This window comes from Clinocottus analis, unplaced genomic scaffold (assembly GCF_023055335.1).
Source record: "Clinocottus analis isolate CAN_PGR_092001 unplaced genomic scaffold, fCliAna1.0.p SCAF_27, whole genome shotgun sequence".
NCBI lineage: Eukaryota > Metazoa > Chordata > Actinopteri > Perciformes > Cottidae > Clinocottus > Clinocottus analis.
The window spans coordinates 1,103,633-1,120,050 of NW_027176009.1; the positions used below are offsets into that span (position 1 = coordinate 1,103,633).

A 16,418-nucleotide genomic window follows, 5' to 3' on the forward strand; every position below is an offset into this window, starting at 1 on the left:
CTTATTTGGCTGTATTTGTGACGTTGGCATCAACAGAGAGTCTTCGGGCCTCGTGTGGGGGTGTAGCCAACCGCATGCACAACAGTGTGCAGCCCCCTCAGGTTCTCAAATCCCCTCCCCCCTCCTCTTCCTTCGGCGTCTGATACCGAGGCACAAATCCCCATTTAGCTCTGCCAGATACAACGTGGCCGTCGTTGCCGGATGCCACCGTGTTGTTACATTGCTGCGTTTTCCTCGGCTCCTCTCGGCCTCCTCTGCTGTTTGCAGAGTCAGAGTGTTTTTGTTTACCTTGGCTCACACGCCGAGCAGAGTCGGCGTGGTTCAAGCCCTTCGGCTGCGTTTATTAAAAATCTAGCAACGCGGTACCTTCCCACAATGAGCAAACATTACTAGATTATTAATTTCTGGAAACCTCCATTGCCTTTAATGGGCCAGGCTACTGCGGAGATGAGATTGAATGATTACTTTGCATCTGCATGTGATCACACACTGCTTTTCCCCAGGAGCAAAAGCATCAATATACTGCAGATAAGGAACAGTTTCACCATTTGTACATTTAATCAATAGAACCTGATTAAATTAAAAAATGTAACTGTAGTTTTGACAATGACAAAATCGCCGGACTAAAACTGGGCAAAGAGGCGACAAATGGCTGCTGTCTACCTGTGACAGGTGGGTGCTACCTGTCACTCAGAGCGGCCACACCCTCAATTATGTCTAACTTTTTCTTAATATATTTTAAACGTAAAAATTCATCCCCTCATGTGGTTCTCACGAACACGGGATTGTTTTTGTAAACAATGTAAACGTGTTCATTCCTGCTGTAAAAGGATTGACTCGCTTTTGGAGCCAGACTCAAGTGGACATTTGAGAAACTGCAGTTTTTGGTACCTGCGCGTCGGCTTTTCTCGATTACAGCCTCGTGCAGATTTACATAAAACAAGACAGTTGCTTCTCAAGGCATCATTGTTGCATCTATCAGTTGCTCCGTCTTGTCTGGCAATACCGTCTTGTCTGAAATACAGTCGAGTAGAAGTATAAATGGGAGGAAATGCATTGGCTGACGCTACATGCCTGCTGTAGCTTGTAAACAACCAGACATGCTAACAGACATTAGCACACTGTAAAAAAAAATGGCTGTGAAATCGACAGTTATTTACTGTGATTTAGCTGCAAGTTGTTTACTGGCTTTTTGTTTCATAGTAAGTTACTTGTCAATGGCTGCCACTTATGAATTTCTGTGAATTTCACAGTACATTTCTTCAGAGCACACTCTCCATTCCTCACATTTGTGTTTTTGTCTGTCTTAATTTTTAATTTTGGGGAAGCTTATCGTGAATAACTGGGACTCACTCAATTTGACCATAGAAGAACATGTGCTTTATGATAACATGTTTGTCCACAACACTTGCTTAACGGCACGTCTATCTGTTCTTGAGTATCTTTGCCCGCGGCTGGAGGCCTCTTGTATGTCGACGCTAACAGAAGTAGGCAGACTCATTATGGGATCCTTGGCTGTGTAGCAGCTGTGGGCACTGCCAGGGGTGGAGGGCAGATGAAGCATGACTGAACTGCTGTGGGAGTGAGAAAGAGAGCGAGCGTTTGGTTATACTTATAGTGTGGTAATAAAGACGGCACACTGATTCCTCTCAGGCGGTCTCCCTCGCTGCTCGGGCACCCTGAGATGTCTGTCACACAGTATTAATTAAACGACAGCATCATGCTCGTCCTCCTCTCGTGCTCGGACTCATCTGCTCGACACGAATTACACATATTTACCGGAGGAGACGGATATCTCCCCGAACAACCTCTCAGTGCTGCTCCTTTTTGTTCTCTCTCTGTTTCTCCTTTCACGACAACCATCCACGTGGCTCCTTTAAAGAACGCCATGGCTCATTTAACAAGGTGTACTGTGTTGGAGCTCATTTTAGCCCTTGTGAGGATGTGAAGATAACTATTGCATGAACAAGGAGCGCAGTGATCTTAGAAAGATATCCTATGAAATATGTAAATTTGTTTGCATCATAGAAAATGAAAGGTGCAATGTTTGGTGCATTGCTCATACTAAACGTTAGGATATCTCTGCCGACGCCATCTCGAATTTTGTGTTTATGTTGTGGTTTGTCTCATGCAAGAACCCCAATGTTGAGAGCACAATGGGCCTGCTACAGTTTTAAAGTACCCTTTTAGAGAATACCAGACAAAAATAGAGAGGCAAAGTATTCCCCCTTCCCTTTCTATGACGTCTTGACTTTGCTGTGAGAGTGTAAAGAGTCTGAACCGGTCTGTCCCATATTGTGATGGATGTACCATATTTGACCATTCTCGTGTCTAACTTCAGTGAATCCCTTGAGGATATTTTAGAGCCATCAGTCTACTGTACACAAGTCTCTCCACCATGACTCTGTGAGTCAAAAGCAATCATTTCCAGGATTATACTTGTCTAATGTGGTTGTTACCACTTCATATAATTGCTGCGTAGTGTAAATACACTTTCTAAAGTTGAACTTTATCTTGAGTGTCGCTCAATTTTGGTACTTTTTTTCCCTCCTCTGGCAGACCACAAAATATTTCCCATCTACTCTTGTTTGCTGATCATGGTTCAGGCGTGGCTGAGGAAATGTCTCTCAGCGCCTGCAGCCTTCAGTTCAACCCATTCAAGTCTCTCTGGATCTGGGATGAGGTGTGTTTCTATTACTGCCTGTCCCACTTCCCACCGGGGGGAAAATATAACCTTGATCACATGTTTAAGAACAGTGGGGTGAAAGTAGACCTTTCTGTGGTGATGGTTTGTGGATGCATTCATAAAATATATATATGAATACATGTAGATTTAAGAAGGAGCTGTTTCACTGAACTTAAGAAGACTGTTTTTGTGAGTTGGGGGAATGAGGAAGTGGAAACATGTACACAAGTGCGACTGGTCTTGTGTTCGCTGTGGCAGTTCAAGACCAGCTGTTAGAGAGTTTTGACTGTGCAAACATGGCGTATACGGCCAGGCTAAGTCTATTTAATGGCATCTGACGTTCACCTGCATGACGTAAATTCTCAGAGACATTTTGGCCGCAGGACTCGACTGCAGGTAGCGATGGTGACACGCTGGCAACAAACAAGGTCTTGTCAGGGGAAAACTGGGGCCCAACAGAGAAAGTCTCACACACAAAAAGTCATTTAAAAATTTGCACCTGAAGCACTCCCTGGTGTGTGTGTGTGTGTGTGTGTTTGTATTTGTGTGTGTGAGTTAGTAAGCGAGAGCGACACGGTAGATAGAATATGTGTGTGTCCTCTGCATGTACAAATGTGTGCGCTTCTCTGTGTCTCTACTCCCTCAGGCACCTCCTGGCAGCCGACCGACCTTGTCATGGTGTTTACACTGATTCTTTTTGTAACAACCCCCACGTCGAAGCGGCAATGTTTTCTAAACCGTCACCACCTGCTGTCATTTAGCACGGCAGTTATTAGACAGCGCGATTTGGAGGAAGCCGCAGTTAGGATGTGTGTGTGACAGCAGGGAGGGGACTCATCTGGAGCTGCAGAACTTTAGTGGGATGATACGAGGTCAGCCTGAGGACAAAGCTTCCTATTACCATACCCGGACAACGAGGGAAATGGATCACCTGAATCTGCCGCTCAGCTCGGCTTTACGGAGCTTTGCAGCGAGTCTCAGCTCATCCTACTGAATTTGTAAATAAGTAATCGTTCGTAAAAAAAAATTTAAAAAAATCTGTCATTGCAAGATCAAACAATATACTCATGCACACCATAGAATAGTTATGATCTCCGCCAGGAAATAATGTGACCGCTCGTGAGTGTGCATGCATCTGTGACTGTCTTTGAGTCAGTCCGTTGCTAATCTGGCATTCTGCTGCAGCAAACTGCTTCATATTTCGGGTGGTCAATTATAGCTGCATGCTCCAAGACTTCTCGTGGTTGCAGTGACTCACACTTTTCCAAAAACACCTATAAGTGCCTGCTTTGTATTGCCTTCCTATACTCCCTCTGCGTGACTGGCCCCCGGTGGGTGAGTTGACCCCCAGCTGCTACTCTGCCCCCAGAGACACGGTGGGGAAAAGCCATAGACTGTCTCCGGGGAAAACCGTTTGCTCACATGTATTGTTTTGGACGGTGCGTTTGGCCAACTGCTAAAGGAACTACACAAACAGCTGAGGGGGGTCAGACAATCGTGGGTTGTTGTCATTAAAACATCACAGCATGTTTTGGTCGTTGCAGACACGCCTGGACTCTCCTGACTTGGTCACTGCTTCCTCCCATGCTGGTAGTGGAGCGATCACTTTGTAGTTTGACTCCAGACTAAGAGATGAGGGCTGCAGCTCACGATGCGATTTATTCATTCAATGTTTGCTCTGTGAATGTCTCAAAACAAAAATCATTAATACATTAAACTGTTGCAATAACTTATGAAATTAGCTGGCAATTTTTAGTTTTAAACTGTCCAACACAAGATGGCAATATGAACATTGTCAATTTAGTGACTAAGCTCCTCAAGTGATAACTAAAGAAATCAGAAAATGTCACAGTTTTGGTCAAAGATGATGGTCCCTTGTGGTAATATTCATTCCTCCAAATATATAAATGCTCAGATATGTATGTTTGTCCCCACAGGAGCTTACTCATCGTTGTATCCTTCTAAAAACGTGCCTGTCCAGGCTGTGACCAGAGGCCAGCAGAGATCTGCATGACTGTAATGAGTTAGTCACTACCCACAGAGAGAGACTCTCGCGCACTCCTCTCCTCCTCTTACCTCTGCACCATAACCATAAAAAAAGCATCACTGCGTGACTTATCGGCCTCCCTGAGAGGTGTTTCTTCTCACTGCGTCACTTTGCCATTACCAATCTGTCTGATGAGGGGAGCTGCATTCTCAAACGGCTCTCAGCTCTCCTCCCACCACACTGCAGTGTCACCGCTCTTCAACTTTGGGCCCTTCAATCCCTTTTAGTTTCCTGCCTCTGCATAGATAAGGACATGGGATGTGACTGGACTGATAAGGAGGAATTGATTCCTTCATTCTGCAGAGTTTAGGAGAATAGAGGGGAAGAGAAAAGAAGCCGAGAAATCAGATCCCTCTCCAGAAGAGTGTGTGTTTGTGTGTGTGTGTGTGTGTGTGTGTGTGTGCGTGTGTGTGTGCGTGTGTGTGTGTGTGTGTGTGTGTGTGTGTGTGTGTGTGTGTGTGTGTGTGTTTGTGTGTGTGATGGGATAGGTTTTCTGTTCTACTTTTAGGTAAAGACATTAACACAATGGCAGCATTAAAGGGAAGAACAAGGTAGTTCATTTGTGGGCCTTTTAAATTCTTCATATAAATAAAAAGTGATGAAATATTATATTATAATTGACTGCGGTGGGGTTTCCCCCTGCAGGTTACAGTGATTCTTCCTGTTGATTATTTGTAAACCAATATAGCCAATACTGCACTATGTATTGATCATAGCTCACTGTAGCTGTAAGAGCTTCCTGAGGGCAGCTCTTCTGTACATCTGTCTGTCTGTCTGTCTGTCTGTCTGTAGGTTTGCATTATCAGCTGTTGCTTTAGCTGGACTGATGAGGAGCCCTGCTGTCTTCCTCCATTGTGATAGTTTGGCTGTCCATCAGGAACCTGCCCGTCTAAAAGTTTTTACTCAACCTTTAACAAACCGCATGTTCCAGCTCAGTCTCATCAGAAATATCCACAGCAGGAATATCTGTTCAACTTGGCTACATACAGATCGTGATTCCAGCACCGTGTTGCCATTGAGAAAATGAAAGGCATACACACTGCATGAAAAACAACTCCGCAGCTGTTTTCTGCTGTCATTACAGCAAGAAGACCTTCTGCTGAGTTGTCTTTGCTGAAATAAACAACTTTATATTCGGGGAACTGATAATATTTTCGACTTTCAGCAGCTGACCGACGATAATCAATTCCTTTATGAGGAACGTTTTGTCATTATTGTCGAGGCTGTGGTGACAGCTCTGTATAGTCTTTAAAGAAACACATCAAATGCTCTCCTGTGTTTGTTTTTATGTTTTTGTACAACAACTAAAACGCACCTTAAGTATGATGCGTCTGCATGATGCGTCTGCATATGATAAAGAATAACATAAATATTCCATCGAATGAAGGCACTTTTTTAAAAGTGGGTGGAAATGAAGAACAGCAATGTGAAAGAGTTGAGAGACAGCGGAGTGTGTGTGTGTGTGTGTGTGTGTGTGTGTGTGTGTGTGGGGGGGGGGGGGGTCTTTGAGTGTTGCTGAGAGGAGAGAGCTGTGACTGAAGTGGTGACTGTCCGCTGCGCTCCACTGACTTTGTTCACACCTCGCAGCGCTGCTTCTGCCCTTTCACCTGCAGACGGAGGGCAGGGAGACCGAGACGGACAGATGCATCCCTCCACACAGGAAAACAGACAGAAGTTTAAATACCAGAACCTCACATAGACGGTGGAAGGGTGTATCAGTGGCTGTGTAGCCTTTAGAAGAAGATCATCATCATCATCAAAGCGCCTCCACCGTCAATAGATAAACACAAACTGACATCCTGAAGAAGGTTTCTCTACAGTGACACATTATCGTACAGGCTCGTTATTTTCTGATCATTTCTGATTTAAATGCATTTCCTTGAAACTCAAGTGAAGATTCCTTCATAGTTCATACAATACTGGATCATTTATTGCATTGCATGCTGTTTGTTTTGTGTGTTTAGCTGGCCAGTTGTCCACTGAGTGGAAGACCTTTAGGATTTACAAGCAATTAATTGGGATTCAATAATTGAATGTGAACTAATTAAAGACTGTCTCTATATTTAACTTTGTCCAGGAAACGTCTAGTAAATTACAGACCCGTGAAGTGAAGCATTGTAAATGACTCTCGGATAGTGAGTCATAATGTTGAGTCAAAAGAGAAATAATGTTGAAGAAATTATCTGCCAAAATCCCACACTTACTTTCACTCTTTTGTATTTTTAATAACCTTCAGGTCTGGTTTTATGGTCTTGTGCACACTGATTACCGTCCACTTAAAGAGGACGTCCTGTCAGCTTCATCAGATCATCGAGCCCCAGGTTCATTTGACAGAGTGCTTCTGGGTAATTTAGTTGTTCCAATCTAATTGGCGGCGTGCTAGCCGCTTCATTTAAGACCGTATATCAGCTTTCACTCCCACGGTGATACTTGATTTGGCAATTAGGACGGCGACTCGAAATCCTAACCTTTCATCTCATTAATTCTTTGTAAATATGTGTGAAGTCTTTTCATAAAATGCAGCCATAAAAAGCTGTAATTACATTGTGCTTATGCAAGCAAAGGGAAGAACAAGCACTAGGAAGTTCTTGGTTCGTTGGTTAATGCTATTTAAATAAGACGTACATATTATTGTCATGTGCAACTTGAGCCGCTGATAGCAAACACCTGGGGAAATGTCTGACTCGCCAGAGTTGACCTTGACCTTTGACCAATCAAAGAGCGAGGAAGCAGACAGGACAAAGTTCTCTTCTACTTTCTTGTATAGAAAAGCAGAGCCTGTATGAAAAAACACTTTACGTTAGTGTGTGTGTGTGTGTGTGTGTGTGTGTTTATGTGTGTGTTTATGTTTTGCAGAGCGGCAGAACCACGCCCGAGAGCTGGTGAAGGAGGCCGACCTGTCACAGTGGGACGCTTTGGTCATCATGTCTGGAGATGGCCTTCTGTTTGAGGTGAAGAGAGACTTGTGCACACCTTCACTATATTCATATTGACATTATTGAAACACTGCTGCAATCATTTTAGACCTACTGGTGTGTATTACGATGATAACAATCAATTATAAAATGCTTTCAGTGCCGTTTTCAATAGAAATGTTCAATAAATAACGTGTTAGGGTCATTTAGCGCTCCAGCTAAAGCACACGTTGCTTGCGTGTGTTTGTGTACAAGTGTGAAATATACATGGAGTGAAAATATTAAATACTTAAAGCCTGAAGAAAGTCTGTTTGGGGATTTTGAAATTGTGACGGGAACTTTTCCCAATTTTATTTATAGACCAAACTGGGCTGGAGATCATTTTAATGTTTTAATACTAGTTCAACACCGGCTCTATGCTCAAGTGCTTGTATACTTGAGTAAGCTTCTACTGCTTCTTTTGAAGAAGGAAAAGAAGAGCTTGTGTAAAAACTCAAGCACTGGTACATGGACTTTGCATAAATAAAGTCTAAAATACAAAAACGTAATGTTTTTAATAGTTGTCATCAAAGCGTTGAGTTTTGACACACAGCTCTTTGTGCTGGAAAGCAGCAACTCCTCAGTATCTCTTTCTTTCTGTCCGCCTGATCAAAGCTGTGTCTCCTGCGTTTGTCAGGTGATCAATGGTCTGCTGGAGAGACCAGACTGGGACGAGGCCGTCCGGACCCCGCTGGGTATCCTACCTGGTGGGTCCGGCAACGCTTTGGCCGCATCCGTGCACCACTACTCTGGGTGAGCCACATGAAGAATCCTGAACTAAAACAATGAACTAAATGATTAATCAGCTAATCAAGAAAATAATGAGTAGGTGCAGCTCTCGGCTGTAGACACGAGCATTAAAAGTGCGGAAGCTTCGGGAAAATCGGCATATTGTCGTGACTAACCCACAACTCGGAGCTCCACAGAAACCAGTCCAACCAGTGAGGTAGCATATTTGGGCCACATCATGGCAGGCGCAGTGCTGACTCATTTGCATGCGCAAGTATAGTATGAATCCACAGCATGTTAATCCAGTTTAAACCAGATTATGGAATGGGTGTTGGTTTCATTCCCTCTCAAGCACAGCGACTTGTGGACCAAACACATGAAACCAACGCGAACATCAATGAAAGTAGTGAGTGGGGAGCTATACAGTAGTGCAGAAGGTGCTCCTCAGTGTTCGTGCTGTAGTGTCAAAGCTCCAGACACAATTACGACTGTGTGAAGATGTAACCATGAAAAGCATGAGGTTTTTTATCCTTTGTTTCACTGAGCTGTATGGACCAACCTTATGGGGCCTTTTCAGTGTAAGATGCACTCATCTCATCTATCAATTATTCATCATTTGCTAATTTGAGTGATTGTTTGAGGTTCATTCAGCCGGGACACGGAACAGGAAGGAGAAGTTGAAGGACGGGAAAGAGGAGGAGCGAGCCGATGAACAAGACTGGCAACAGATCAGATTCAGAGGTGGAGGAACTTCAGCCTCGTCGGAAATCCCTCGTTCATTGTTACCGAGTATGAGCAGACGTTCACTCTTCAGTGAGCAGAAGTATCAAACACTTGTATGAAGTTGCGTCAGCTCTCCTCCGTCTGCAAGCTCCTAGCTACATGAAGTTAGCGCGAAACACGGCGTAGCTTCGACCGCGTGAATGTCGTTAGTTTTGTCGTTAGTCGTAAATCAAAGTACCGGAAACATTGAAATGTTGACTTGAACAAGGAAATGTCAGGGATGAACCAAAGTCATGAGCGGTCATCCAATCTGTCCATGAAATATTTCCAAAACGGCGAGTCAAAAAAAACAAAACAGCGAGGATACAAGTTTTTAACCCGTTTAATGTCCCTCTATCTCCTCTACTTTGCTCCAGGACATGTTCTGTGCCACGACTGTGTCATAGAATATTAAATCACTTTGCTGTTCTTGGTCTGTGTTTCCAGCACTCTGACCTTTCTTCTCTGAATTCACCTGGTGTCACGTGGGGGAACTTAAAAAAACCTCACAAAATGCTTTGAGGCACTTTCTTTTTAAGCTGCTGCTACTGTTAGTAGGTCACATTGGGCTTTATCTTGCCCTTTTACTATTTTATTTATTTTCTAATCTGTCCCTTTGTATCTCAGTGTATTTGTTTTATTTGGGGTTTGCCGGGTGGCAACCTTTACGTCAGCCTCTGTGCTGCAGTTTATCCTACTTTTTTTGTTTCTCGGTGGGATTCCAAACTAAAAATCAGGAATTCAAATGAAAGCCACAATGAAATTAAATGAATGAAAACCGCATACACTGATGGTTCTGTCTTCACCGAAGAGCCACATTCATTCATCACTTGCATCTGCCAATCAGCTTCTCATCAAACAATGGTCTTGCAGCCAGAGCGGCAGCAACAATGGGAGGAAGGGACCAGACTCTGCATTGTTCACTCTCCTCTCACATCCAGAACACCTCCCCGCCTGCAGCACGCCGTCCTGCAGCGGCCCTGGCCAGAGTGGGTTTGGTATTATTCCCGGCTGAATGTAGGGTTCACTGAGGCTGCGTGGATCAAATGAGTGGCAGCTAGAACGTTATTTAGTATTATGCAATGCTGTGAACAGGTTCGCTGAGCGAGACTTTAATGTGTGTACACAAACATAATGAGCAGGAGCTGGAGCTTCGTCTGAGCGCTGCGCTGTGCGTGAGAGTCTCCCTCCTCTGGTAGCTCACGGATACTGCATAAACAGCTTTGAATTCAACGGAGGCGCTTATTGAAACCCAGTTGCCATTTTATAAGTTACACCTTCGGTAGCTAAAACAAGTCTAATGGAACTTCATGGTTGAAGCGGTGTCGAAAGTTAAAAATGAGTCATTCAGCTGAGAAATGGCCCTCGTGACTGCATTACTAATAAAACCGTATTACCATTTTTAGTTGTAGGTAGTTTTAAACGGTATACTACTTTATTTCGAGCTGGTTCAGACGGAGCCACTGACCCCTGAAAGGATCACAAGATACATCTGAGGGGTCGTGAGAGGATTAATGGGGAAGTAAAGAAAAAGAAGAAATGTAGGATTCACAGATTTGTGTTGGTGTATAATCTGAGAAGATACGAGATGAAATAACTCTTTGGAGGAACTGGTCTGGAGTCCTAAACAGACACTGAGGTCACAAAACAAAGCCGGTTGGGAAACTACCGGTTTAATATGTACCAGTAACTTGTCATCATCACACTTCAGTGATCCCTTAACTCACTAAACGCCTCCATCAGGTCAACTGACTCCCAGATGCAGCGGGCAGGTTGTAAATCCTGGTATATTCTTTGACCTTTTTTTTCCCAACGATTTGAAAGATTCGAAAGAACCAGAGCTGTGGGAAATATAGATGAGACTGTTTGGATAGCCGGACTGGTGAATACATTCAGGATGATGAATATGGAGATATCTGCAGGGCCACAGTGAACTCCACTGAGACATCCAGTCATCACTGTAATTGGCTGTGGGTGGTAACAGCAGGCAAATCGGTTTGTGTGTGTGTGTGTGTGTGTGTGTGTGTGTGTGTGTGTGCGTGCGTGCGTGCGTTTGTGTGTGTGTGTGTTCGGGCTGTTGTCATGACCTTCCACCTCTGTCTCCGTTCTCCCAGATGGGGTTGTCTTTGTTGTCTGACTGGCTTGTCATGTCTGAAGGCCCATAAGCTGATTCTGTCCAACCTCCAACATTTGTCGTTGAGTCCCTCCTCCCCCCCCCGCCCCCACAAAAAACCCTTCCTCCCCCCTCCTCCCGTCATAGGTCCATGGGCCTCCATCCTCCTCTTCTACCCTCTCTGTTTTTTACGATCACACAATAAGGTCAGTTACCTCACTATTGTGTAACGCAGCTCGCTCCCCGAGACACGCAGGAGCCTCGACCCACTTCCTAACCCAAAAACATTAAGTGCACTTTCCTGCTTGTATTTTTGGTGTCTGCATCTCATTTCTGAAGATAGATTCTTAATCGTGGACTGCTCGAGGGCAGAAAGGCTCCGTCAATCCATTGTTTGAGGAAAGTGCCGCTATTATTCGTGAGCTGCAGCATTTGGTTCTCTTTGTGTAGGAACAGCGGGGACACGTGCAAGAGAATAAAAGATACGTTATTGCATTTTAGTCCTGGTTGCCAAAATCTTCTGATGCGAGACACTTTTCAGACGCCTTTCCCATGTAATTCATAAGCATAGCTTCTTAACTAACTCTTCTCTCCCGTCCTCGCTTCCTGCAGAGCCTCGCTGGTGTCCACCGAGGAGCTCCTGATCAGCTGTGGTTTCCTGCTGTGCCGAGGGCTCGTGGCCCACATGGACCTGGTCTCCATCCAGCTCTCCTCCGGCCCTCGCCTCTTCTCCTTCCTGTCGGTGGCCTGGGGCTTCGTGGCCGACGTGGACGTCGAAAGCGAGAAGTACCGGCACGTCGGAGCCGCCCGGTTCACCGTCGGCACGCTGGTGAGGCTGGCGTCTCTCCGCGTCTACAAGGGCAAGCTGGCCTACCTGCCCGTCGGCGAGGACGACGACAGCGAGGACGAGGGTTCAGGGAACCACACGGCGCCGCATTGTAACGGCCAGGATTCCCCCGTGGCTCCGTCCGTGGACTCTCCCTGCCAGAACACCTTCCACAACTCCTGCCACTCCAACAACTCCCACAAGCTGAGGAGGACGGAGAGCTCGCCCTGTCGAAGCGCCTCCAAAGCCCTCGGCGGCCCGCCCGACTCGCTGCTGCCCCCTCTGGGCCAGCCGCTGCCCAGCGACTGGGTGGTGGTGACGGAGGAAGACTTTGTCCTCATGCTGGCCATGTACCAGTCCCACCTGGCGGAGGACCTGCTGGCGGCGCCCGGCGCCACCTCGGACGACGGCATCATCCACCTTTTCTACGTCAGAGCGGGGATATCGCGCGCGGCGCTGCTGAAGCTCTTCCTGGCGATGGAGAAGGGGGCACATCTGGCTACTAACTGTCAACATCTGGTGCACGCTAAGGTGCGGGCACTCAGGCTGGAGCCACATTCACCCAAAGGGATAATAACAGTAGACGGAGAAGTGGTGGATTATGGGCCGGTGCAGGCAGAGGTGCACAGAGGCCTGGCGAGGTTAATCAGCGGATGAGAGAACTGGTCCTCTACGGGAGCAACGCGCTGAATGTACGACTCATCCACTGTTAACCGCAACTCAAAGCTTCTCATCCGTACTCAGACGAGCCATGTTTCAGTTGGAAATCATGCAATATTAAGACAAACAAGTTCTATTTATGGAGACCCATAGTGTTCAATATTAAATAAATAGTGAGGCCTTCTGAGGAATACTGACAAGACAATTGTAATTAATACTTCAATACTTCTTTCACGGCTTCTTTTCACAGCCTTTTAAAGGGCGTTTATGAAAAAAAAGAAACTGCAGGAACAAAGTGAAAATGACCAGCAAACAGGATACAATTTTCATAAAATGCACTGAGGTTTGGAAAAAAAGTTTGGACGAGTTTCACGTCTCTGTTTATGAAATATTGAACACTTTGGGACTTTTTGCAGACATGTTGACCTCACTCCTAGGATAAAACACAAACACACACACACACACACACACACACACACACACACACACACGCGTTTCCTCATCTCATGAGGAATGTTAAGAAGTAAATCCATCCCCAACTTTAGCCTCTTTAACCGTTCATCAACATGAATTACGGCCGAGTGGGGTTTATGCCTCCATGGCTCCTTTGCAGTACTTTGCAGAGAGTGTGTGTTTGTGTGTGTGTTTGTGTGTGTGTGTGTGTGTGTGTGTGTGTGTGTGTGATGCATTAATCGTGAGGAGGTGGGGATGCGGGAGCGATACTTCCATCCTTCATGAAGTCATTGGTTCACTGACATTGTCTTGAATAATGTCTCATTTCTCTTCCAGTTCTTCTTCTCTTCCTCCCAGAACATGTGAGGTTTCCCAATTGCAACTTTTTTTCAACAATTCCTAGAAATTGCTTTTTATTTGAACAGGTTTCGAAACATCTTTTGAGATGTTTTACAACATCAATAAGGGCAAACGGAGTTATGATTGTCCTGCTCAAAGTCAACAGACGTCACTGTCAGTTTACCTCTCTTTATATTTCTTCAATATAAACAATATTAAAGGAGTTTTCACCGTGAGATCTGAGCATTATCCAAAGTTACCAGGACATTTAGTCAGGAAAGAGATTCTGGATTAGTTTTTACACTGAACTAAGTACCATTGAGCACCTCGTTGCTATCAATGCAGAAACCTCACAGACATTGAACCTGTTCAAATAAAAGCCAAACGATCTGCATGACTAGATCCCAGTAGGGTCTGGGTTTCTATACTTGTAATAGAGCTGAACTGACTCTGACTCTAATTGAACTAAACAACAACTTCGGGGGAATGTGAGTAAATCACAGAAGTACAGAAATCCCTGCTGCAACGACGTGATCCTCACAGACTGATGGCGGCAGGGTGGATGTGTTCAGGGCCTCCTGCAGCGCTCTGCTACAGCCGCTGCTTTAAGTGCTGGAGTCAGGCTCCAGTGTCTCTGGCCCCAGCTGCTGTTCAGACGCACACAAACACACAAACACACACAGCCCCTCAGGGGGAACTCACTAATCCTCATCACCTCGGTGTCCTCACATTGAGCTTTAAGTTAAACACAGGAAATGATGGCTGAGGCTTCGGCCTACCCGAGCAGCCGAGTCCGATTTTTAATTGTGATCCGAATCTCTTCGGGAGTACGCTTCATCCATTTGACCAAAAATCTGTGGACACAAAGAAATCAGCCTTTCCTCGTCTGAGTGGATGTGAAATGAACTCTGAGTTAAACGCAAGGCTTTGGAGGGGTTCAAGCTGGATGAAGGAGGACATTAGTGAGCGGAGGGAGGAGGAGGAGGAGGAAGAGGAGGAGAGAGATGAGGAGAGGGAGGGGGTGTTTATCGACTTGGTAAATGCTGCATGAGGTGGGAGGAGTTGTGGTCCGGACAGAGCGCCGTGTTCCTCCTGCTCGCCGCAAGAAATCATTTTAGGAACATTAGCAAACTGTCCTGACGCCGAGAGAACTACGTGTTTAATATTCTCACACGCACACACACAACCACACACACACACACACACACACACACACACACACAGTAGCGTGAACATAAACCGTTTTACTGACTTGTCATTTTAAACACTAATACAAATGTCTTGTTTGTTTTAATCGGCACGTCTGCGTTTGACACTGTAAAGAATTGACTTGAGAAAGACCAAAATATGTATTTATTGTAGAGATATTCTTCTATACATGTTTTTGCACAGTGTACATTTGTTTGCCAGCGCTGTTTTGAAGCCTTCATGAGACGTCGAGGGCGATTCTCTCTCCTTTAGGTTTGAGTTCAGTTTGCAGCGGGAGCCTGAGGCCGGCTTGGTGACTGTTGGAAGCGGACGTACGGTTCTCCACGCCGTGTTCCACAAACGTTTTGTCTTCTGACCTCTTAAAATCAAGCGACCTGGCAGATTTTTTTTTTTTCTGCTATGACCATTTTATTTAAAAAACAAACATTTAGGGGCCTTAAGATGTAAAAGTATCCAGTAATGAATAAGAGACATGAACAGAACAAAGGTTTGTGCATTTTGGGTTTTTTTTTCCTCGTGACTCCACAGATGAATATGAATATTTTTTATACGAGTGTGCTACTGATCCAGATCTTCACACACCAGATGTTTTCTATGCAGTCGGGTTTCTTGTGGGTGATGCAGTGGTCCTTTAGCTGTTTGATGTGCCTTCATTGTGCTGCCTCCTGGTGGTGGGAACGCGGCGGTGCATTCACTGACTTCTTTTGATTTCTCGTCACAGTTTAAAAAACAAACAAAACTGATCCGTTTGGAGGAAGGGACCCGTTGGACATCTGTCCATCCGTCAATAACAGAAGTGTGATTAGGGCACAGTGCTGTTGATGCGGTTGCCATGGTGCCGCCTCTTCATCGAGAGCCGGGTGCGAGGTGTGGTTACTGATGTAAATGTGCTGCAGCGTCAGAAGACGAAGGAACGGATGTCTTAAGAAACAAACTGTCGATTTGCTGTTTGCATCTTTCCTGCTTCTCGTCTGGTGTTGAAATGTTTATGGTGAAGGGAACATTAAGTCATTTGAATTGTTTTCTGGCACACATTAAATGATTGATTCTTTATTTCACAGAGAAATCTATTTTTCCATTCGACAAATGTCTGTAATTTTTCTATAATCAAATGAAACATTCTGCTGGGGTGTTTTTGATTTTGGGAGGGAGGGGGGGGGGGGAATAAAAATAAATGACAAACAACCCGTCTGAGATTTGTTTGTGAAACTGGCTGCATCGGATTTTGGGGCACTAGTGTAAAATATTTATTTGCTGATGCGGCAGAACAGTTGTTGGCCTCAGCTTATGATCATTAAACTTGACACAGATGTAATTATAAGTCCAAAAAGGCAGGTAGGTGCATGCTATACATAAACCAGGTGCAGGATGACAAAATGACTGAAGAAAAACTAATAAGGGTTAATAAACCTTTTGAATTTTAGAACTTTTTTCAATGACTGTATATTCTGTACCAGAAGAGTTATGCTTGCAATTACCTTTATGCATAAACTCTATAAATAAAACAAATCATAAGCGCATTTTGTTTCCTGCCACAACACATATCCAGATGTAGGTAAAAGGTTTAATATTAAGAAAAGGCTCATCTGCAGTCGCTACATGGGGGATCCAAATAAATATAAGCCACAATGTCGCTATGG

At 44.9% G+C, this 16,418-nt stretch overlaps 1 protein-coding gene across 1 annotated transcript in view; it reads left to right on the forward strand.

The window, feature by feature from the left end:
- The window catches only part of LOC137795056 (sphingosine kinase 1-like), a 30,095-nt gene extending 15,517 nt beyond the window's left edge, over positions 1-14,578 (forward strand). Inside the window, exons 3-5 of the mRNA XM_068592287.1 lie at positions 7,590-7,684; positions 8,325-8,440; positions 11,904-14,578. Coding sequence (XP_068448388.1) covers positions 7,590-7,684; positions 8,325-8,440; positions 11,904-12,774 — 1,082 coding nt within the window. The 3' untranslated portion in view covers positions 12,775-14,578. The remainder of the gene's footprint in view (positions 1-7,589; positions 7,685-8,324; positions 8,441-11,903) is intronic.
- The last annotated feature ends 1,840 nt before the right edge of the window (positions 14,579-16,418 follow it).